The sequence below is a fragment of the Ascaphus truei genome, chromosome 7 (assembly GCF_040206685.1).
Source record: "Ascaphus truei isolate aAscTru1 chromosome 7, aAscTru1.hap1, whole genome shotgun sequence".
NCBI classification, from domain to species: Eukaryota; Metazoa; Chordata; class Amphibia; order Anura; family Ascaphidae; genus Ascaphus; species Ascaphus truei.
This window is the reverse complement of record NC_134489.1, coordinates 67,256,126-67,280,925: the sequence shown is the minus strand read 5'-3', so window position 1 is coordinate 67,280,925 and position 24,800 is coordinate 67,256,126. Positions and strand designations below refer to the sequence as shown.

Genomic DNA, 24,800 nt, shown 5'->3' with positions numbered 1-24,800 from the left:
CCTGAAAGCTTAACAATGAAAGACACAATAATAAATACCACTAAATATTTAATGTATAGCTTTTGTTAAAAGTTAAAGACTCATTCTCAAATGAGGAATGAATGCACCAGACATCAAACCTGAGTAATAAAGCAGACCTAAATAATAAACTATGGAGACATAAAAAATATTTAAATAATAATCTATTGGAGATGTTTTCAAAGAAATTTGTAATCCGGATAAAACATTTAAAATATAATAAGTTATATCAAGAAGAAAACGGTTACCTTCTTCGGTAATTGATATTGATAGGTAATGAGTTTGTTAAGAATTCAGGTAGTGATGTAAGAAAATTCTACATTGTGTTATTTAGCAGCTTTATTACATTTCACACAATGATTGCCACAAAAAATGATACCGTACATGTTCCTATGAATAATAAACAATAATAGAAGGTATATCACAGGTGGATAGTTTGGTATGAAGCCCCATGTAGTGCAACACATGGCAAACCAGAACATGGGGCAAAAGGCAGTCACAAGACACGTGCATTTTACCTGCTTTTTATCTGATTTGTGTCGTTATCTGAAATTCATGCCCAAAATCACTGTATCTTGTACAAAAGACCAATACAAATTGACATTTATAAAATTAATATGAGACTACTGTAAATCTATACCTTCACAACACGTAACATTTTTATATTTGTTCATTATTTTTTTGGCACCTTGTGTGCACTGTAAGTAATCAGTGTTGGAAGGAATCTTGTTTCTATCTGGAAGCAATAAATGTATCTGCACAGTGTTATTTTATCCTGTGACTTCTTACTGTGATTTAAATTAAGGTTTGCCACAGTTTTGTCATATCACATTGCTATCAAATTAGCTTTGACGAATCTAGGGGTCCATTTAAGATGATATAATAATGGCAAAATATGAGATGCTGTTCTTACAATTTCTTTCAAATAGTGTCACTTGTAAATGGAGTATTTTGCATACTGAAGAAATGCTCGAAGAAGAACATTATATTAGAATATGCATCTGTGTTTATTTTTATGTAAGTAGCAGTAACCATGTGTGTAGTGCTTTGAAGAACCAGTGCACAAAATGTAAAAATGCAAGTTACGCAATTACGTGTTTTATACTGTATAGTTAGGGTGACCAGATGTCCCGTTTTTATCGGGACTGTCCCGTTTTTCCGGGCTATGTTTCGGCAAAGAGTGCTTGCTTCCCGCGCATGCTCAATCGGCACTTCCCGGCTGCTTGTGCGCAATCAGCATTTGTCAACTGTGCATGCGCGATCGGCACTTGCCGGCTGTTCTTGCGCATGCGCGACCGGCAAGCTCTGATCGCGCATGCGCAACAGGCAAACGTCGTTCAAGTATTTGCAGTCGGAAAATGCCAATCACGCATGCACACGAGCAGCCAGGAAGTGCCGATCGCACATGTGAGATTTGTCCTGGTTTTCGCCGGGACAAATCTGGTCATCCTATGTATAGCATATGTTTATATTCATATACAGGGACACTTGTGCTCCTCTACTGTTCACGTTTCTTTTTGTTATTTTAATTTCTTTTCTCATTTTGCTGATTGTCCACAGTCAATGTATACATTTATATTGCTTTTTTGTATAACATTATTATTATTTTTCTTGTTCATCCCCGTTTTGTCACAGGTACCTTTCAGTCACAATTTTAGATTTTTTTATAATTTCACACCCCATTCAGTTTATGTATTTTCATTTGTTCACATTATCATTTACCATTAATTAATCAATCAGATGGGTGCACCCTACCAATTAGCACTTGTTTATAAGCACGTTCATCAGGCCAAAGAATCGCCTCTGATGAAGTAAGCATTGGAATCACGAAACGCGTTAGGTGTATGCATCGGGCACTGGGGCCACTTTCAGAAACTGTCTCTACATCGATCAGCCAGATTTCCTCACCCCTTCTGAAGTCATCGAGCAAGGACTCGGAGTGCTCATCCGACAGAGACACTGGGAGTAGTACCGCACGGGTCTACCAGAGAGGCTGCTACATTCAGAGACTGTCGGAGCACTAGCAGATCTTGCGACAAAGATTTATTTACATGCTCCAACGAAATTATATCTTGTGAGTGTTCTCATATAGATTTCTTAATTATTTTTTTTTAACCCATTGAATAAATGTACTTTGCAATGTGGAGGTGTTTTGCGCTCGTCTTTTGCAGAAATCACATTGAACCTGGATGGTGGAGGGACCTTCATAACAAGCTGCAACCACCGACATACGGGTATTTACCCTTTATGAACTAATATACTTGACAGGAACACTCCTGTTAGACTTATAGAGATGTAGTAAAGCTTACTGTCTTCCTTGCCGCAGCCGCACCCATTCAAGCAACCGCAATGGTTGCGACCCAGAAGGATTAACGCTCCGGGCTGTCCCATTACAAAGCATGGATCCCCTGCAGCATGCTCGCGGCAGACACTATCCACAGCACCGCGAACTGCAAGTCTAGCTACGTGTCATTACTTTTGTTGCTATCACCACTGTATTTGTCTTGAGCATTATAGCATCCAGCTGATTAAAATTCAAGTACTGTAGTTTATTTACTTGCTAATTTTATTTATTGTCATTATTATCACTAACAATACTAATCTCTCTCCTGGTTATTTTTTTCATATTATTTTATTATTTCATATTCTGTTCTGTTTGAGCGCACTTTGCCACAATATCTGATGACAAAACAATTGAGGAAATGACAAGAAAGGAAGCAATCCCAAGACACAAGAATAAGAATTGAATATGCAGAGCTGTGCAAGACAATCCGCAAATAAAGGACTGTGCGTATAATTTCGTAGAAGTCCTCAACTCTATGATAAGTGCAAACACATAACACAGGACATAATCAGGCAGAGAACAAGTGAGAAGAAACTCTGAATAATGTACAGTACCATGCGTCCTTCCAGAAGCAGCAAAAGCAATACAATCTGTGAAGAATGGGAAGGCTCACAGGGAAGATGAAACAATAGATGGGAACCCATTGAATGAAATCAATAGGAGAATGAAGATGGGAACATTTGGAAGAAACAAGACAATCTTTCAAGGGAACCTTCCACTGTGCCTCAAAAAGAAAGTTTTTGACGTGTGTATTCTGCCTGTGCTCATTTATGGATGTGAAACTTGCACCCTAAATGCAAGGTAATTCAGAAGCTTCAGAAAATGCAAAGAAGTATGGAGAGATGTATGATGGGTATTACCTTAAGTCAAAGGAAAAATAATGAAGGTGTTGGAAACCAAATAAAAGTCTGTGACATTCTCCCAAGATGGAAAAAAAAAATTCAGTGCGCTGGACATATCGCAAGAAGAAATTACCATCGTTGGACAAAGATGGTACTCGACTGGATTCCAAGAGAGATTAAAAGACCAAGACAATAACCAATACAAGGGACAATTTTTTTTGGAACAATGTGGAGAAGAGAGGCTTGCAAAAGCAATGACTGGAAGATAATTGGAGAGGCCTTCATTAAGCAGTGGATCGACAAGGGCTGGAGATGATGATATAAATATATACTTTACCCAAACCAAGTTATGGAAACAGAAGATGCAGCACATCACAAGTAGGTGATAAAAAAAATATATTGGCAAAAGAACAAAAAAACCAAAAATGTCATCAAGGCTGTGTCTATTCATGAAAGAAAATATCTACATTATATACTCCATGAACGGAAGTGAAGTCCACTGGTCTGAAGCGTGCCAAAATCACAGCGGGGGGGGGGGTGAGGGGGGGAAGGGGGAGGGGGGGAAGGGAGCTTGCTGTAGGCTTCGTTATCTTTTGGCACCTTGATAGGCCAATTGCTATCAAGAGAGTCTGTCTGGAGTATATGGTCGGCCGGCATGTCAATGTCAGCTTTTCATTTTGGGCAGACCCACATGGACAGCAACATGTTTAATTTCAGTCACTGAGTTAGTGCTTCGTGATATACCTAGAAACTTTGGATAACATTTCTCGCATAAGTTAACCATCACAGTATGAATATTATCATGGATGATCCCAGGCTCATTTACTTATCATGCTCCTACATACTGTAATACAACACAATAAATACTTTCCCCACAGGCTGGGCACAGGCACATTGGTAACCGCAGCCTCTGGGGTTGAACATAGTATCACAGGCTATATTGGGGGGGAGAAGAACGGGGGGGAGGGGTACGCAAGGGGAGGGGTACGCAAGGGGAGGGGAGGGAGGGGGGGAGGGGGGGAGGTGGGGGGAAGGTCGCGTTGTAACATATATACGCATATATGAGCTAACTATATACATATAGAGTAGCATTCGGTTGCATGGATGTCTACTGCTATTGCTGTAGTCCTGCAGAGTCCACGTAATATGAGGTGTGCCGTGCCCTTGTCAGTTCAACCCCCTATCTGTTAAGGTCTGCCTATGCGTTCTGGTTTAGACCGGCTGGCAGGGCCGTGGGTTCTCACGGTTGTTGTAGCGTCCATACCATCACATGGGGGTGGGGTCGGAGGGTCCTCCTGGGGCCAAACACTATGGAGGCGCACACTCGGTATGTAAAACCCATTCCTTTTTGTTAGTGCTGCGATGGGGCTCAGGACCGGGGGAAAAAACACAAGGGGGGGGGGGGAAAGGAGGAGAGACCGGGACCGGGTGCACCTCCTTCTCCCCTTCACCTCCCCGGCCTCCACACGCGGGGTAAATCTCCCTCGCCTCCCCCCTCGCCCCCCCAATCTGTGAAGTGGCGATCCTCTGGTTTCACCGGTTAACGGCCCTTCTGCATCCGCAGGCTTCTCCAGGAGAGTAAGCATAGCTGGCGTGGGACGTCGAGGTAGGCTTTGGGTGCGGCGTTCTCCCTCGCAGACTGCTCCTTTCCAAGCGGGCATAACATGACGGCAGCGTCGGTCAGGTTTGCCTCCTCTGTGTCCACTGCTGTGTCTCCCTAGCCAACAGAGCTATTCTTCAACGTGATGAGCCAGGTTACAACTGGGTGGCGTGTTTAACTCCACGGGCGGGGGGGAGGCAGCATTTTTATTTATTTCTTTTGCTGCTTCTGTCCCGCCAGCCGTTCTGAAGCTCTGACCGGTAGCTCCGTTGTATCAGGTCCTTGTGGTCTGGAGGAGTCAGATCTCCAGCTAGAGGGCGGGTTGAGGCCCAGCGCCCGGGCAAATTGCTCCATGTCCTCAGGATGCCTAATGGTGAGGAACTTGCCGTTTCTCTGCACAAGAAGTTTAAACGGGAACCCCCACTTATATTTTACTTCGTTGTCTCGCAGTAGAAGAGTCAGGGGCCTCAATTCTCTGCGGCGATTGACTGTGACCTTAGATAGGTCATTGAAAATTTGCAGGAGATCATCCTTGAATTTAACGGGTTCCTTGGCGCGGCAGGCCTCCATTATTTTCTCCTTTATGGAGTATCTGTGTAGGCGGACAATGACATCTCGCGTCCGGTTAGGGTCATCGGACCGAGGTCCCAATGCGCGGTGGGCTCTGTCCCTCTCCAGATCTTTGTGTTCCAGATCTCCACACATTGATGTAAAGAATTCAAGCAGGTAAGTCTTTATTTGACCAGGGGGCACTGATTCCGGTATGCCACGTATTTTAATATTCTGCCGCCGATCGCGGTTTTCCTGGTCTTCCAGGCTATCGCAGAGACTGTTTATCTCTGCTCCCAGTCGATATATCTCAGTGTACGCTGCTTCCTGGGCCTGTTGAGCGTCCGCCATTTTATTTTCCAGGGCTGCGGTGCGCTCTGTTAGGCCTGTGATGTCGTGCTTTAGTTTCGTGACCGCAGCTCTTAGGTCCGCCTGGAGGGAGGTGTGGAGTTTGTCCAGCATTGAGGCCATGAGTTCCTGCATGTACTCACGCGTAACCCCATCTTCTGGGGGTAGGGGCTCCTCCAATTGGTCCCGATCTGGTGCCGTATTCTTGGGGCCGCGTGTGTTGCTTGTACCGGCACCATCTTGGCTCCTGGGAGTCGCCTCCGAGCTCCGCGGTGAAGGGGCGAAGTATTTCGTAACTCCCTGGGACTGTTGAGCTTTCGGTCTGCCCGTCATTGCTGCAGGTGATGTAGTCTAGGGGGAGAGTTTTTGGGGAGTGGAATTTGGGGGGGGAAAGTGCCTATTGTAATGATTTTATTCAGGGGTCTGTGGAGCTCCTCTTTCACTCGACCATATCCGTCGGCGTCCTGGCCACGCCCCAGCCTTTAATCATTTTGAGTGAGGGTGTAATTGGCCTTCTGTGGGACTTTTGTGCATAGGCAGGTCTGTCAGGTGCCTTGTTTTGTGGCCTCCGTCCTGCCTCAGCAACACTTTGCAGGGCTGCAGTAGTTCAGCAGCCCCCCTCCCCTGCACCATGGCCGAGATCCTCCAGGGAGAGTTGATCTCCCCCCCCTCACTCACCCGATCGGGCGTTCCTGCGATGAGCGGTCCGGGGCCAGTGATTGCTCCAAGGAGGGGGGGGGGGGCAAGGGTGCAAACCGGAGCCCTCCTCCGCCACGGGCCGCCTCCGCAATGCTCCCGTTCCCTTATGGCGCCGATCCCACAAGCACCCCTGTGGGCGAAGGGGGGGGCAAACACCTTACTTTACCAGCCGCCCCACTCCTCTCGGGACCCCGCGGGGCCTCCTTACTCAAGCCGCGCGACTCCGGCAGCCATCTTGGTGTAGCGGTCATGTAAAATGGCTACAGTCATCTCTCCTGCTGACAGTAAGGCCTGGTAAGTTGTGGGCATGCCAGCAGTAATTATGGAGGTTTGCCCTCACACCCTGGTGGGGTGCCCTGTGTATGGATGGGAGTGGTCACATGCTTTGACTCCATGGTTAGTGATGTCAGAGGTGTGTCAGCCCGAGAGGTTACATAAGGCACAGCACTGTTTCTAAAAGTAGTTCTAGTACAAGTTCAGCTAAGAGGAGGAGGAGTTCAAGTTCTAGTCCTAGTCTGAGTTACTGGTTATGTTATAGTAACTGTAAGGAGACTGTGTCCAGGGACCTGGCGCAGTGGAAGGAGATCCCTGCGGGGATAGGGGATCCCTATTAAAGGAGAATCACACCTTTAGAAGGGAAGCACTGACTCAAGATGAGTGGCTAGATATTCTACTGCGTGGGGCAGCTAGCCCACCTCAATCAATAAAGATGCTCTTATTCGAACACCCTCTCGTGTACATGTGTGGAGTGAATGTACAGAGGGGAGCACCACAGAGGAGTTCCTCGTCAGGACCATCCCCAAGTGACCGAAGGGACCCTGATGAGGTGGAGGCGCTGCACTGGAACTAGGTGAGACTCAAAACACTACCTCAGCTACCTGTCTGGACGGGTTCTCCCCACACCATCATGCGGGAGGCTCAGGGGTACTGTTGCCAACAGGTGCACCACCAGACATACTTACACCGTAATGGGGACCGGTTAGACCACAGGGGCCTATGTGAGATTGGGTGGGTCAGGCCGGGCCAGAAACACCGTTACATTTGGAGGCGAGCTGCTGAGATCAGATCCGTCAACAGGACAGGCTCTAGCTAGGCACACTGGGAAACAGGGAGAGTGTCTGCTGCCACTCTGTGCTGCGTAGGGATGGACCTAGGGGTGGTCAGGGGCTGACGGGATATTGTCAGTTCGCAGGGACGACCTAGGGGCCTGAAAGGAGTGAGGGGTCTGGAGCCGGGCTATAGCTGACCGAGTCACCTTGAGGCAGTGCTAGTTGGTAGGATGCCAGAAGGGATAGCCTGTTAACGAGGTCAGGAATCCTGGAGAGGGTCTGCGCTAGGCTGACCAAGAGAGGTAGACGCCCCAAGTACTGCATGGCAGAGCCAGAGTACCTAGCCCATTCCAGACACTTACCATAGGGAGCACAGACTGGGAGGAAGGAGACACAGCAGACACTGAGAGAGTGAGCCTAGCCTGAGGTAGTGCACATTGAGTCTAGCCTAGGTCAAGTACACATGTGGTGGTGCATCTGAGCAACTCTTTATTGTACTGGTGTGGTGGCTGCCCCGCAGAGCGGAGCCCCATGTACGATAATTGGTACGAGAGCGTGGCAACCCAGGAAATGGAGGATCCGCGTGGTGCGGAGAGTCCAAGATGGTGATCAGAGGCTGATGGGGAAGGCACCCGTGGCGTGCGCCCCACTGAAGAGCAAACTGTCGCTGAGTTGTCGCTAACGAATCTGCTCTGGAGTGGAGCGAAGGCGGTGGCTGCCCCGTTTTTGTCCTGTCTGGGACACCGAGGTACCCCCCTTGAGGAGTGTGAGGACGTTGTTATAACTGGGGTGGAGCGCAGTGAGGATGGATGTCCGCGGACGTGCAACCAAATGAATGCTACCTCATCTGGAAAAGATAACCAAAATGGCGGCTCCCGCTTGCTAGGGAGACCGCGTGGGCCAGTCACAGAGAGTGTGGCTGGTGCAGGACTTGCAAAAAGCTGGCCGGGAATGGCGCGAACAGCAGAGCCCCGCCCTGATGGGGGGCATGGCGCGAAAGCTACGGCTGCGCCTACGTGGACAGTGACTCACTCGGCCCCTGTGCTGAGTCAACCGCTGAGTTTATGGGACCCTCCCCTGATTTCAACCAGGGGGAGTGACTTTCAATTATGGCCGGTGGGAATGCACCCACTGGGCCCCGGGACTGATATCCAGACGGCGCCACTACAAAAAGTAGTTCCGGCCGCGGAGGTAACGTGCAAAAAGGAGGGATATTTTGCACGAAAAGCAGCAGCTAGGAGAAGGCGGGAACTAGCCGCGGCACAAGAATCCCACTCTGATGAGGAAATTGGCGCGAAAACGCAGACCGCGCCTACCAGGACTGAGAAAGGCGCGGCCTTAATTAAGGGGCATGATATTGCCCTGTGGGATCCACCCATAATTGCAACCCCTGGGGGCGGGTTCCAGCTATGCCAGTGGAAGGAGGAGCCGAAGCAGGGAGTGGCGGATCCAGCAACTTCTACCAGTCAGTCGCGAGGAACCACTGACCTGAAGAGACCTATACAGGAAGTGGCTCCTGTGAAAAGAATGGCCTGCTCCTCCACTGTGGGCACGATGGTCTCCACCCAGCCCAACTCGGTACCCGGCGGGCTACTGGTAGTAAGGGTGGCAAACACCGAGACGGTGGTCGGGCTCTGCCTACAATGCGGGCTGCCCGGAGGCACTGTCAACATGGCGGCACGTTGCCCACATTGCGGGACATTATATCTGTGGCCCATGCCCACATTTATACCTATCCAACCTGCTGACCCCCCGGGGGATACGGCTAGGCGCTCCGCCGAGTCCCCTGGCGCATTGTGGATCAGCCGTGCGAGTCCCGGAGAAAGGGGACTGGAGTCGACCAAGTCGGCTGGGTCAGTAGCAACCGAGACGGTCGGGTCACCCCCCGACCGCGCAGGGAAAAGATTTTCGCCACGCTCGGTGACCCCGAGATCAGGGAAGGGAGATTACTCCGACGAGGATCTCCGTGAGCTAGCGGTGGCGAAATCGGGACCCAAGAGGGACCCAGGACGGACGACACCCGTGGGGTGAGTGGCAGTCTGGAGAACAGGGCGTCCCCCGCAGATCGGCGAGCCGAGAGACAGAGTCCCGCCATCCCAGGACCTGGCGGCGATGGGAGAGAGACGCCAACGCCCCTGCGGACTGGTAAGAGAAGCAGCCCCATCACTTACCTTGTCCCAGCAGACAGCGTAGCGGAGGAAGGGCCGTGCCAGGCCCGAGGTGCACGTGGAGAGACGGCATCACTTCCGGTGAAGACGACGGCGGAGCTTCCGGATGTCGTCATCGAAGAAGAGATCCCGAATGGGGATCCAACCCGAGATGGCGGCGCTTCCGGTTCCGGGGAGGACATCACTTCCGGTGGCGACGGAGGAACCGCTGGGAAAGACGCAGCGACGCTTCAGCGATCGGGGGAAGGTCCCCGATCACCTCAAAGGCCCAGGAGTTGGATGGGCGATCCGAGGACTGAGGAGGGTGAGATGTCCTCATTGGACCAGTCTACGGACAGCCGGGAACGGGTAGTAACCCCGTGGGGTCCCATCACTTGCCCTTATGCCCCATCCCACGCCCTAGATAAAACCCCTTCCCCTGTCACCTGTTCCACGGGATCCCTGCCTAGCTTGGAATCGGTGGACATACCCTCGGAAGAGGAGGTGAAACGGACTGGGGGGAGACAGCGCAGTTGCGCTACGGAAGGCACTTCTCGGGGGGGGGGGGGGAGAGTTGAGAGTGGCCGCGGTAGGCCGGTGGCTGCCCCCTGTGGCCCCCGACCCAGTGAAAAAGGCCCCGGGATCATCAAGGTGGTCTGTACCGCGATCGGCACGGACATCGGGGGTATTTTCCCAGGGGGATGAAAGTGATTCTGGGGAGTCACACAAATTCAGAGAGCACAGTTGGTGGGCCCCACTATTTGAAGGGTATTCCGCATGGATGGACCGCACTCGGTTCCTCATCCGGCGAGAAGATGTAGTGGACTACTGGTGGGCTGCGGGAGAGTTCACCCCTGAGCAAAGGGATAGAGAGTTGCAGGAGCGATGGCTTCAGATCGAGCACAGGGAGATCGAACCCATGGGTCCCAGCATCCTGTCAGATCCCGTGGACCCTGATGAGCCCCTATCATGGGTGTTACCTGGGAGGGCCGGTAGTGCTGACCTGACCAGGATTAGTAGGGCTGAACGGGCCATAATGGCTAGGTATAAATCATCCCACGGGTTGGAGTACCCTTACGTCCCTGAGCCTCTCATGGATGAAATAGAGGAGAACAGAGGGAGGTGGCTAAGGGAGGCCATTGAGATGTACTTGGTCGGTAGAGGAAGTGCAGTGGTAGGGAAGAAGGCCGAGGAGCGGATAGAGCACTTAGTACGCATATGGGGCATAGGAAGGAACATCTACAAGCATAAGGTGACCTATAGGCCCGAGAGGGAACTGCCGAGACATTACTATGTTACGGTCCTGGATATGGGTGGTAGGGAGGTAAGAAAACCCGACCCCAGTCACTATTTTTAGGAGGTACTATGCATTACGCGGGTTCGTGGCTGCTGGTCGGGGCGGGCTTGGCGGAGTGTACTGTAGACATTTGTTCTGTATGCATTATGAAAATTTGTAAGATGTTCTAATTATGTTTTTGTGTTACAGTGCTTCCTGGAAAAGGGTATACAAATTTAGGTCCCAGCGAGGACGATGGGATTCACCAGGGGGAGAATGTAGCGGTCATGTAAAATGGCTACAGTCATCTCTCCTGCTGACAGTAAGGCCTGGTAAGTTGTGGGCATGCCAGCAGTAATTATGGAGGTTTGCCCTCACACCCTGGTGGGGTGCCCTGTGTATGGATGGGAGTGGTCACATGCTTTGACTCCATGGTTAGTGATGTCAGAGGTGTGTCAGCCCCAGAGGTTACATAAGGCACAGCACTGTTTCTAAAAGTAGTTCTAGTACAAGTTCAGCTAAGAGGAGGAGGAGTTCAAGTTCTAGTCCTAGTGTAAGTTACTGGTTATGTTATAGTAACTGTAAGGAGACTGTGTCCAGGGACCTGGCGCAGTGGAAGGAGATCCCTGCGGGGATAGGGGATCCCTATTAAAGGAGAATCACACCTTTAGAAGGGAAGCACTGACTCAAGATGAGTGGCTAGATATTCTACTGCGTGGGGCAGCTAGCCCACCTCAATCAATAAAGATGCTCTTATTCGAACACCCTCTCGTGTACATGTGTGGAGTGAATGTACAGAGGGGAGCACCACAGAGGAGTTCCTCGTCAGGACCATCCCCAAGTGACCGAAGGGACCCTGATGAGGTGGAGGCGCTGCACTGGAACTAGGTGAGACTCAAGACACTACCTCAGCTACCTGTCTGGACGGGTTCTCCCCACACACCATCATGCGGGAGGCTCAGGGGTACTGTTGCCAACAGGTGCACCACCAGACATACTTACACTGTAATGGGGACCGGTTAGACCACAGGGGCCAATGTGAGATTGGGTGGGTCAGGCCGGGCCAGAAACACCGTTACATTGGCAACACAGGGAAAGGCAGGAGGAACTGCTGCGGTGGCTGCGGGACCCAGGGAGCTCAGCCTGCTGCTGCAACTTATTTCTCCCGATGGGGGACACTCTTAACAGGTGGCTGGGAACTTTTTATTTGTTTTTTTAAATCTGTTTGGGGGGCTTTCCCTACTCTTTTATCGGCCCTCTGGATGCAGCTGTGCTGAGCCACGACCTTCCTGCTCCACGTCCGTCTTTAACATTTTTGGTGATGTGGACACCCATATTTTATAGATTTCTGTTGCCAATGAAATTTGAAATTTAATTTTAATAATTTTTCTGTGTGTCTAGGGAGATTGACATTTAGGGCCTCTGATTTGGACTGGTTGATTTTGAAGCCGGAGATCCTGGAGAACCAATCCAGCAGGTCAAATAGGTTTGGTAGGGAAGTAAGGGGTTTTGTGATAATCAAGAGGATATCATCTGCCTACAGGGCCGCTTTATGAGTTTGGGAGTGTGTTTAACCCTGAGATGTCAGGGTTTCCTCTGATTTGTGCCGTCTAGGGTTCGATACAAAAGCAAATAGAAGGGGCGATAGGTGACAACCCTGTCTCGTGCCACACCTTATATAGAAGGGCAGAGACGGGTAGACTTGATGTACAACCCCGGCGGTAGGGTTAGAGTACAGCCTAGGGGTGCCTAGGGGTCACACTTGATTCTTCTCTCTCATTCTCCTCTCATATTCAAAACGTTTCTAAAACTTGTCACTTTTTCCTCCGCAATATCACAAAGATACACCCTTTCCTCTGTTACTCAACTGATAAAACTCTGACTCAGGCCCTCATTCTCTCACGTCTCGATTACTGCAACCTCCTGCTGTCCGGCTTTCCTGCCTCTCACCTGTCTCCCCTACAATCTATCCTAAACGCTGCTGCCAGAATCACTCTACTCTTTCCTAAATCTGTCTCCGCATCTCCCCTCCTGAAATCCCTCTCCTGGCTTCCGATTAAATCACGTATCTCTGTGAGGACTCAGGGGTCACGTCGGTCGCAGCGTGACCTCCCCTCACCTCTGTCCACTCCCGTGGCTGTGCGGCTCCCTCTTCGCCCGGCCTCCCTGCTGAGGGGACTCCCCCGTCCTCCCCGTCGGGCTGCTGCTGCCCCATGCAGGGCTAGTGCTCGGCTGCCTGCCGTTGCTTCTGCGCGCATCCCTTGCTGTTACGGAACACATTCCAGCACCAGCTAATTTATTCACTGCTCTTGCAGTGAAGCCACACCTCCCTCCCACACGCTGGTTACTAGTTAACCCTAAACCTTATCACCTGGCAGCCTATTATGGAAACCAATCCTGGACTGCTCCTAGGGCTCCTCCAGGCCTGCCTCCGTTAACCATTGGTCAGCCACAGTACTTAATGCCTGTTCTGCCTCTCTCACATCGCTCGACATAGTCTCTGCTACAGACGTCTATTCTGGCATTCCCTTTGTCTTTGTGCATTCAGGTTTCGACCCGGCTTGGCGGACGAACTTACCTGGCTCTGGATCCTGGCTCCCTCTTGACCCTGCAGCTTCTTCCATCCCTCGATCTCAGCTTGGACCTCGACCTTCCGGATCTCTCTCTCCCTGACTTTTGGCTAATGGCAAACACTTCGCTTCTTCAGTACCGGTACCGGCAAGTATTGCTACACCTGTTCACACCTGGCCTGGCCACGCCAAAACACCACACTCCGGACACGCTCCTTCTGCTGCGGGAGCGTGCACATATACGTCCCCACCTCAGTATAAGGGACGAGTCTGGTCTGCGGGCAGCACCGGCGTAACTATCTCACACTCAATTCTCCTGCTCACTTTTAAAGCTTTACATTCTTCTGCCCCTCCTTACATCTCAGCCCTAATTTCTTGCTATGCACCATCACGACTCTTGCGTTCTTCTCAAGGATGTCTTCTTTCTACCCCCTTTGTATCTAAAGCTCTCTCCCGCCTTAAACCTTTCTCACTTTCTGCCCCACACCTCTGGAATGCCCTTCCCCTCAATACCTGACTAGCCCCCTCGCTATCCACCTTTAAGACCCACCTTAAGACACATCTGCTTAAAGAAGCATATGAGTAGCACTGGATAATCATGGACACATGACACATAAAGCTTGGCCCCCTGCAGACGCATTTACTAGTATTCCCTCCTACTATCTCTGTACGTTCTCCCTACCTACCAATTAGATTGTAAGCTCCTCGGAGCAGGGACTCCTTCCTTTTGTTACTTTTACAGTATGTCTGAAGCACTTATTCCAATGATCTGTTATTTATATTATTTGTTATTTATATGACATGTATTACTACTGTGAAGCGCTATGTACATTTATGGCGCTATATAAATAAAGACATACAATACAATACAATACAGCGAGAGGATCGCTTCACTCACCCGATGCCCGAAGCCAAATGCCGCAAGCGTCTCCTTTAGATAGGGCCAGTCTATCCTATCGAAAGCCTTTTCTGCATCCAGACTTAACAACATACTTTGAGTGGTGTTAATGTTAGCCAAATCTAACAGATCAATAAATCGTTGTGTATTATCTGCGGCTTGCCGACCCTTGATAAAACCGACCTGATCTGGGTGTATAAGTCTGGGTAGGATGAGACATAGTCTATTGGCCAATAATTTAGCGTATCATTTAATGTCAGTATTAATTAATGATATAGGCCGGTAGCTATTGCAGTCCAGAGGGTCTTTCCCAGGTTTATGGATTATTGATATAGATGCCTGTAACATCTCTTTGGGGATGGGGGCTCCCGCTAAAATTGCGTTGAACACTTGGAGCAACCTTGGGGCGAGTGGCTTGGTAAATTTCTTATAATATTGTTACGATTGTGCTCGCCACAAACCGGGACCGAACCGCGGGGCTGAGGTGGGGTTATATAATCACCGACCTTAGTCCGCGCAGACTGATCCGGAGTGGGCAGTTCATAGTCGTACGTAGCAGGGTCGGGAGTGGAGAAGGCAGCATCGTCGTTATTCAAGCAGGAGTTCAGCAACAGGTAGTCAGGAGCTCCCCGCTTCAGCTTAGGAGCGTGAGCGCGGGAGTGGCCTCTTCATGAGGAGCGGCCTCGGCCCATGACGCCGGTCTCAGCAGGGGGAAGACAGCAGGCTGGCCGAAGTACACCGCAGGGCAGCGTCGGGAAACCAACGCTTCAGCACAGAAGTCAGGAACGGGCCCCCGCATGGAACTAGCAGGCGGCCTCAGGAAACAACGCTTCAGCAGAGAAGTCAGGAACGGGCCCCCGCATGGAACTAGCAGGCGGCCTCAGGAAATGGGGGCAAGAACCAGAAAGGTTAGTACACCAGGATACAAGCCAGGGTGGCTTGTGGCAAAGACAGTAACGTCCAGGGTAGGAATTTATGCTCGGCACTGTTTCAGTGCCAAAGCCCAGGATATAAAGGGCGGAGATCCAATCACAGGAGGAGGGTGTGTGAGCATTCCTCCAATGATAGGGCACAGAGCAGAAGCTGCAATCAGAGGCAGCGCATGTGCCATTGATTGCCAGAGGAAGCTTGCAACTGCAGAGGTCTGCAAGGCTATAGTAAAAGCCAGGAGTGGATTCCTTACTAATATAGCCCTGAGAAGCCGTCTGGCCCCAGGGCCTTTGAAGGTTTGAGTTCCTTAATGGCCTGTGACAATTCCTCGATAGAGAAATCGGCATTTAGAGTTTCTCTATCCGTTTCCGTCAATCTCACTAGATTTGAGCTGGCTAGGAAATCTCTTAGCTTACTGCTCGTTTTAGCATTATGTGCCACTTTCTCCCCATTATAAAGTGTCTCATAAAAGGAGCCGATTTCTTCTACTATCTTCAGAGGGTTGGTTGTGGGGGTACCAGATTTTAAGCGTATAGCTTGGATGTTATATTTAGTTTGCCTGTCCTTCAGCATGCGGGCCAGCATTGTATCCGGCCTGTTTGCTTTTTCGTAAAATTTCCTCTTTGACCAACTTAGCGAATTGTCAGCCCTGGAGGCCAGCAGCATATTCAATTCAATTTTGGTGTCTTTCACCTCTTGTAGGGTTTGCAGATCTAGATTCTTTTTGTGTTTAGAAGAGAGAGCCTGTAATTTGGTTTGGAGCGTAACAATTTTGGACTCTCTCTCTTTTTTTCGTCTAGCTGTGATATTTATTAGTGTACCACGGAGAGTCGCCTTATGTGCTTCCCATAGAACCAAATGCGAGTTGACAGAACCTGCGTTTATCTTGAAGAATTGGTCTATCTCGGTACCAACAATATCACAGATCTCGGGGATTTTTAGGATCGATTCATTAAGTCTCCAGTTCGTCCCTGGTCTATCAGTGTGAATATTATTGCACCGTAGCTCTATTGGTGCATGGTCAGACCATGAAATATCATGGATCTCCGCTCGGGTGACCTTGGGGACCAGTTGACAGGACACAAAGAAGTAATCAATTCTGCTGTATGAGCCATGTGGGTGGGAGAAGAACGTGTAATCTCTATCTGCTGGGTGCAATTCCCTCCAAAAATCTGTTAACTGAGTGATTTTGAGGCCCCGGCGCAGAGATATGTCCGCTCCTTCGTTGATTATTGAAGCCCTGCACATTGTGGGAAATAAACGTTAAAGCCATCTGTTAATGTGTGTGTCTATTCGCACTACGGTATTGTTTGACTTACCTGCGACTTCTATGTTTAGATCCAGCCGGTCGATCACCCCGAGACGCAGCCATTTAACTTGTGTTATGTTCTGTCCAGACAGATGATGTTCCTCTGGATGGGGGGGAATAGGGGAGGTAAGGGGGCGGGAGGAGGGGGGGGAGGGTAGGGTGGGTAGGGGGGGAAGGTGGGAAGGAGAGGGGGGAAGAGGGGCAGGGTAGGCCACACAGGGGTCACAACAGGAGGGTTCGGACACAAAACAGAGAGTAAAGAAAATACTAACGTATAAATGACATTTAGAAACAAAAAGTCAAGAGCCCACCTCGGGAGCCCCCTGCGCCCAAAGGGTTGGTCACTTGGCCCATACTTACAAAGGGATCTCCACTTTCTGCTGGGACCTGACCCCCCTGGGACTTGCTCGTAATCCCTTCTTCCTAGGGATCGTAACGGAGAACGCATGCACGCCGACATGGGAACCTTCCCGCCGGCGTGCCTCCCTTAAACAGTTTATAATTTAACCACAGCTGAACTTTTAAACTTTGTTAACACAAACAATAAACCATATAACTTAATCTTAACTACCTTCAGCGTCTACCCCTAATCGCCCATCCCATACTACTTTTACCACGCATATGTAAGTAGTTATCCCCCTCCTATGATAAAATATATACCACCCCCCCCCCCCTGAATCTTACACGCACTTGGTCTTATCGCTTTCCGGAGGTGAGGTGACCAAATAATTATTATAATAATTACCTGTATTACCTCTCGCATGTAAGTCAAACTTCAGCATTCCATATTATTGGACTCTAACCCTTATATACTGCATACTGCATTATATTGTATTATTGGTCAGGGTGCTAATAAGCCTCTAGGCAGCAACTGGGAGTGTAGTAAATCCTCTAACGCTAGGCATCTAATGCATCTAATGTTGGCTCCTAACTACCGTGCGAGCGAGTGTACCGCGCTTTATGATAAAATTAAATAGTAGATGGAGCTTCCATGGGATCAGCAACTGCCCCTACATCTGCATCTTTTGCGCTTAGGGGGTAGTCAGATCACAGAGGTAGACTCCGTCCCTTATTATTCCCCTTCCCTCCCATCTCTCCTCCCTTCCTCGTCCCTCAGCCACTATTAGGGATAATTTCTCGGTTCCTGGCCTGCCCCCCGAGGAGTCCGGCAGGTGTCTTTCTGCTGCCAGTCGCTGCTCTCCGGTCCCTCGGGGGGATTCTCCGCTGCAGGGTTGCTCCACAGCCATCTTGGTTCTCGGTCGTGTCATCATCCTACGCCGTCGCGTCGGAATCCTTCAGTGTAGGCGCCGGAGGCCAAGTCTCACGATGAGACGTCGGGAGACGACTGGATCCAGTGACATCACAGTGTCAGCCCGCGAAGATCAGAGCTGCTCCCGCGCGCCTCGGGGAGGGAGCAAGACAAGATGGCCGCATCACAAAAATCGTGAGTAGAGCTGTGGACGGGGCAGGGTCCCATGTCCCTCACCAAGGGGCTGTTGGGGGCTGTCAGATGGGTCCAATCTTTGTAGGAGGTTCTTGATGGTCCTGATGCTCTGTGTAGTAGGGGATGTTGCGATGGGCCTGCAGATTGGAGGATAGTTTATGCGGAGCTCAGTGTCTCCTCCTCGGGTCTTGATCTGGTCGAGTGCCCCCTACAGTGCGCCATGAGGGTGCGGGGGCACCATCTTTAGCCGCCACAAGCTGAGGGGGACTTTGTGGGGATCCAAGGACCCTCCAGAGGAATCCCTCTCCGTCCTCTGTATTTTTAAGTGTATGAGCTACTCCATTCCTCAGGACCAGGATGGCACACGGGAATAACCAGCGATAGCGCACCTCCTTATCACGTAGTGCCCTGGTAATGGGAGCCATTGCTCTCCTCTTAGCCAATGTGGCGGGGGATAGGTCCTGGAACACCTGGAATTTAATATGTTCATATTCCACCACCTTCATCTCCCTGGCAATTCGGCAGGTCTCTTCTTTGGTGCGGTAACAATGGAACCACAACACAATGTCCCTAGGGGGATCCCCTTGCTGGGGTCTCCCCCGCAGTGCACGGTGGCACCTGTCCAGACAAGGTCCCTGTCTGCCATGTCCGGAAAGATATGCTCTAACCACTTTGTGGTAAAGTCCTCAGGGTCCGTGACAGATTCGGGCACCCCTCACAGACGGATGTTGCAGCGACGGTCCCGATTCTCAGCGTCCTCTATCTTATCCTCCAAGGATCTGACCTGTTCTTTTAGGGTGGCCATTTGTGTTTGTGTTTGGGACAGGGTATTAGCAGTCTCATCTGCTTTGTATTCCGAGGCGTCAGTGCGCTCTCCCAGAGCATCCACATCTTTTCTCAGCGCCCAGAGTTCTGATTTGAAAAATTTTTTCATAGTGGAGCAGAACTCCTTCATATATTTGCGGCGCATTACCGCCATATCATCAAGATCCTCAACAGGGGTGTCCATTTCTGGGTCCGTTGCTGCCGGCAGCGCAGGGGATTCAGGTGCACCGGCCTTAGCTGTTTCTTTACTCTTGAAATATGTGGACACCGGCTTGGTTTTTCTGCGCTGCGTCTTGGTTGATGCCATCTCTGATGTTTTAGGTACGATTTCCTGGTTTTGTTTGTGAAAACGGTTGCGTTTTTGCTGCTGTTTATTTAATTAAATACGCCGGGGGGAATGGAGCTCACACTCTAAGCCTCCATTCGTCTTCCCGTCGCGCATGCGCCTCGTATATTATATCCTATCACAAGTTACCGTGGCAGCAATCTAACCTCAAAAAAAAGCATTCCGTGGGCATGACATAGCCACTATGTCATGGGTCCCCTGGAGTGCCAGATCTCATGACATAGTGACTACGTCTTGTGCACTCAAAGGGTTATACACCGACAGGGATCAGATGCAAACTTACTGTAGCTATACTATAGCAACCTACCATTTCCAAGCACTTTTTTAATATATATGCAGGAGCTACCTGGCAATGATTATTCGTCAAGAAATAGACAAGACCCCGCAGAAGAAGAGAAAGAATTTATAGAATTGTAGTAATGTATTTGACATGTCTGATGTACTCAATGGGCACTTTGATTTAGTTACATTTGTGCTTTCTCTTCCTCTCCGTGTGCTGGCTGATTTATTTCTCCAATATGATGTTGCAGAGTTTGCTTCTGCTATGCAGAGGGTTGCAGATGGAAGGGAGGCCCCCAAACATTACATTCTACAAGGCAGGTACTCAAATCCTGAAGCAATAAACTTACGCACACGAACTTATTACGTGCAACTCAGTGTTTACACACAGATTTATGATTGGCAAGACATTAAAAATACCCTTAGCCAATGGCGCTATTATAAGACCTAATTTTCATATTTGAAGCACAGTTGTTTGTGACTATTGTGCTGAACTCTAAATCAGGGTCTTATTTCTGAAACAGCAATGGGGCAGCACTCCAGCGGCCAATGGTAAGCTGCACCGTCATTGGGAGATGACATTGTGGCTTGCTATTGGTGACCCTGGTTGCCATGTTTAGAAAACTCATGACCAAAAGTCTTGCCGCTCGGGAACAGGGGGATCACGGATGAGCACCTTTAGGCTGATAATGATTTTTAATAGGTTCTCATATTTAGTTGGTTATTAAACTATGATAGAAGCCGATTAGAACATTATTGTTCAGAAACATCCACTATTGCAGTTTAATGAATAACCCCCTTAAGCCTTAAAGTACAGAGACAATCAACAAGGAATATACAATATATATATGCTACTCTACATATTCTACTGGCAGGTTTGGAAGCCGCAAACCACTGTGCGGAACCACACATGCCGGAGACGAGCCTTTGCAAGCCGCAAACAAGGCAGCGGTGGGCACTAACTGGAGAGCGGGGATCACACTACCCGAGTGACCGGACCGGACAACAGCAGGTGAAAAAAAGTTTTGTCCATCAACGGAACAGCCATAAAAAATGGAGGATCTAGCAAGCACCAGCAATTAAAGCCATAGTGAGTGTACAGATGCTATAGTGCAGCACCGGGCAGATGCGGGGACCGTGGATGTAAGAGGTCTGTGAAGCCAAATCCCAAGGGTAAAACTACACCAAACATCATGCTGGTACACTCACTTATCTAAGCAGTAACTGAGGAACTTCGCATAAGCAACAACACCAATAATACAATTGAAAAGCTATACCATACATACCATATATTGGACTAACAAATCGGTCCTTATATATTGGAGCTTCACATTTGCTCATCAAGTGCAATTCATTTCTAATAATTGAAAGAAACAAAAGCAAACACCCATACCCCTATTATCAGGGAAGAGGGGATACCACTTTAAACAGAATAAAAGGAGACTATATTCGCCTTTTGGGGTTTATCAAGTGTAAACAAAATTGTATTAGCAATCTATTATTGTATGCTTTTAAAACTATTATTATTATAAGCACATTTATTCTCAAGCAGTAAAAACTTTAGTGGGAATATATGTTATTTCTTTTCTCATTTATCTTTTTTTTTCTTTTTGCAGTACCAGCAATAGAGTGCCTGTTTGAGAATTAAGTTAATGCTTAGGTTATTTTAATTATTGGTACCATTGTTGTTTAAATTGTGATCAAGCTTGAATGAGTTTTAGGTACACCAAATTATGTATTTGGTGTTTGTCATTATATATATATATATAGGAACTTTTTATTACAGTAAATATATTTTGTATTTGCATATTTTTGTGTTCTTGAGAATCCTGGTACAATCTGCTTCTGGGGAACTGAAGTTCCATCGCTTCATGTGCAGGGTGCCCGCTTCGGAGGGCTTACCCTGACCGGGATATATCCCCGGGCTTCCTGGTCCTCTTTTCGGCTTCAGTTCTTAGCCATGACTGCTATGTTCGAAAACGAGAACTTGGACTTCGCGTCTGACTTAGTCTCTGTAGGGCAGACTTTCCTAGCTTCAAAACTAAGCCGGTTGCTCTGCTATTTGGAACAGAGCAACTTTGAAAAGCCAGCACTCGCATCATCGACTCAAGCCACAAGATGGTCTGGTTCTCTGACTGGGGCTTCTCCTTACATACCTTCCGCTGTTCTATGTTCAGCATGGAGGTAGGAGGAGCGATCAGTCAAAGTGTGGGAATTCTTCCCCGCCAGCCAATAGGAATAGGGCTCGTCCTTTGGCTGAAGTCAGAGGAGAGGGCATGTCAAACCAGCTCGGGATGCCCTGTGGGCGGGACAAACAAATTGACCGATGGGAAACGCGCCGACATTCTGCCGCTTCCCCCAGTCAACCCATTCATTGCTAGGCACCACTGAGTCTGGCAGACCAGGGGGTCCTCCCCCAGGGGGTCTCTGTTCTCCGGACTCAGTACTCCGCCTTGCCCCGGCCTCTTAGCACCTCAACATCCCGTCTCCCCTTTCACCTACAATGTCTATCCAGACTTCCTCACACCTTTGTATATGCCCGGGCTGGCTGAATAGACATTTATAGTAAATGCATAACTCATAATAAAATATACTTTATTACACAATATCTCTTGGGGAGAACCACATCTGTGCGGGAGATGAATCTGGGATATCTGGGCTCGAAAACCAGGAGTCTGCGGGACACCGGGCAGCCCCGGTGTAATTCCACTTGCGTACCGGCAAATAGTGCCTGCACGTCAGGGAGAATTAGGGGACTACCAGAACTCCTGCAAACACATTAATTGCATTTTGACCCAAATATCCCACATAAAACTTACACACAAGACGTTTCACGTTTCTAGGGCAAAGGGAGCATGTAAACCGGAAAAGCAGGGATCACTTTATTTTTCACACGTACTGTATAATCCCTGGTTTATGGTGCTAGGTAGCTGCCAGGGACCCCACGGTTTTAGGGGTAACCAGATGGGCTTAAACTATTGTGTAGTCTGGTTACCCCCTCCTGTCACAAAAATCTAAAGTTGATTTCTCAAAAGAACTGCACATTTAAACTCCCGTTGACAAACCAATACTGTAGCTTGCTGCAGTGCACAGTATATTTTTATTTTGTGAGCCTAAATAGAACATTCTGGAGTTTTGTTCTCTGAAACTTCAAATACTGTACATGCTTATAGCACATGCTAGCCTATTAACAATCAAGCAGCACAATTCTATGTTTGAATGAAAGTGTATTCAAATTTATTGTTACCTATGCCCCACTGACTTTACACAGTGTGTGGTATATTCAAACAGAATTTAATATTCTTAATTATTAAGAGATTAGATAAGTAATTCTACATTAAAATGTGCTAGAACCCCCTATTGCTTCAAAACCTAGAGCAACAAATCTCTGCATAAAATATGCTGCTGGAGATTTATCAGGGAGGCTTGTTTTTAATGTAGTATTTAATAAAAAATAAACAAAATACAGGCATGCTGAAAAACTGCAAGCACAATTAGCGTCAAGCAGATAAATCCTGCTCTAATCCTGTTTACGGTCTACATCAGACAGATGTGCCAAGATTGATTTAGACAAGTCCTGGGTTTACAGTAATATTTCTTTTTAAGGGCTGAACACTATTCTAATATTTTTTTTTATATAAACCTCTGCTAAATAATTTTGGCACTAGCTGGTTCTGCTACTAATATAACAAGTTGTGTCCCTCGTTTCTCCGTGTCTTCTTTGCAATAACGGCTACTGCAAAACCTAGACAAAGATTATCTTTATGCCTTGCAATTAAATTGACTTTAACCGAATGAAGATTCAACAATTTGGTGTCGAGTTAAATAAATAGCATTCTATCCAACAAAATACCTAAATCCCTTGCAAGAACAGATGGTACCTAGTGTCTTAGGAAGTAATGTGAGATGGTAGCTATTGTTTTAAGTTACTAGATATCACAATGCTATTTAAATGAACCTATAGCTTTTTTTTTGTTCATTTTCACAGGAACATTTGTCGAGAAACAGACTTTAAGGCCCAAATTGTAATTACTCTTAGGGGTAATTTTGTGGGCGACGCACAGAAATGGTATTCCAGCACTTTTTTATATATATATATATATATATATATATATATATATATACAGGCATACCCCGCTTTAAGGACACTCACTTTAAGTACACTCGCGAGTAAGTACATGTCGCCCAATAGGCAAACGGCAGCTCACGCATGCGCCTGTCAGCACGTCCTGAACAGCAATACCGGCTCCCTACCTGTACCGAAGCTGTGCTCAAGCGGGGAGTCTATAGAGCATGTTACAAATGTGTTATTTAAATCAGTTATGCACGTTTATGACGATTGCAGTACAGTACATGCATCGATAAGTGGAAAAAAGGTACTGCTTCACTTTAAGTACATTTTCGCTTTACATACATGCTCCAGTCCCATTGCGTATGTTAATGTGGGGTATGCCTGTATATATATATATATATATATATATATATATACACAGTATATATATATATAGAGAGAGAGAGAGAGAGAGAGAGAGAGAGAGAGAGAGAGAGAGAGAGAGAGAGAGAGAGAGAGAGAGAGAGAGAGAGAGAGAGAGAGAGAGAGAGAGAGAGAGAGAGAGAGAGAGAGACAGGAAAGAATTAAGAATAATGCAGCATGATTTTCCTGACACATTTTCTTGTTTAAAGTCAGATAATTTATTGTAGTTTACAGAAAAATCCCCTTCAAAATGTACCTTTGTAGCAGGTACTGCACTTATTTGTTATGTCCTGTACTAATAGGTGTACCTATTGTAGGTATTTCCAGGAACGCCGACAGATTTCCCAGGGCCCAGGACCAGAGTTTTGACCTGGCTTCCCTGTGTCCCTGAGAGGCAGACCCGGCATGGGAGAGAGTCCCACAGCAGCTGGGGATAGTCGGGGCTCGGCGCCATTTTACAGAATAAGTCCCAAATACTCCTTTCCTGAAAATCATGGAGGGTCGTCCATTATTTATGATAAGAAAAGTACAGCTCAGCTCTGGAACCCACTTTCCCAGTTCAAATTCTGAAAAAGAAAAAAGCATGGACGAACTGCTGATTTAAAAAAAGCTGAACTCCCCAATTACATCTACAGAGAACTTGTATGTTTAGCAGTTTATCAGAAAAATATCCTTATCTGCAGAAGAACCCAGTTTTGCACATTGATGCATTGCTATAAATAGTAAGGAACCTTATGAGCCATTTAATTGAATCAGTCGTAAGGTGAATTGTGGCTTAGCAACACTTGGTGACTATGGTTCATAGGAGTAGAGTAAGGTCCGATAGGGGGTAAATTAGCTTGATCCCACATTA

General features: G+C 48.2%; 1 protein-coding gene across 7 annotated transcripts in view; it reads right to left on the bottom strand.

Moving 5' to 3' along the window:
- CERKL (CERK like autophagy regulator) overlaps positions 1-24,800 on the bottom strand; it is a 291,588-nt gene that overhangs the window by 230,014 nt on the left and 36,774 nt on the right. Inside the window, exon 1 of one of the 7 annotated variants that reach the window (XM_075608918.1) lies at positions 12,992-13,145. The exons of the other annotated variants lie outside the window; for them this stretch is intronic. Coding sequence (XP_075465033.1) covers positions 12,992-13,130 — 139 coding nt within the window. The 5' untranslated portion in view covers positions 13,131-13,145. Of the gene's footprint in view, positions 1-12,991; positions 13,146-24,800 lie in introns of those variants that run through there. 7 annotated transcript variants of the gene reach the window in all.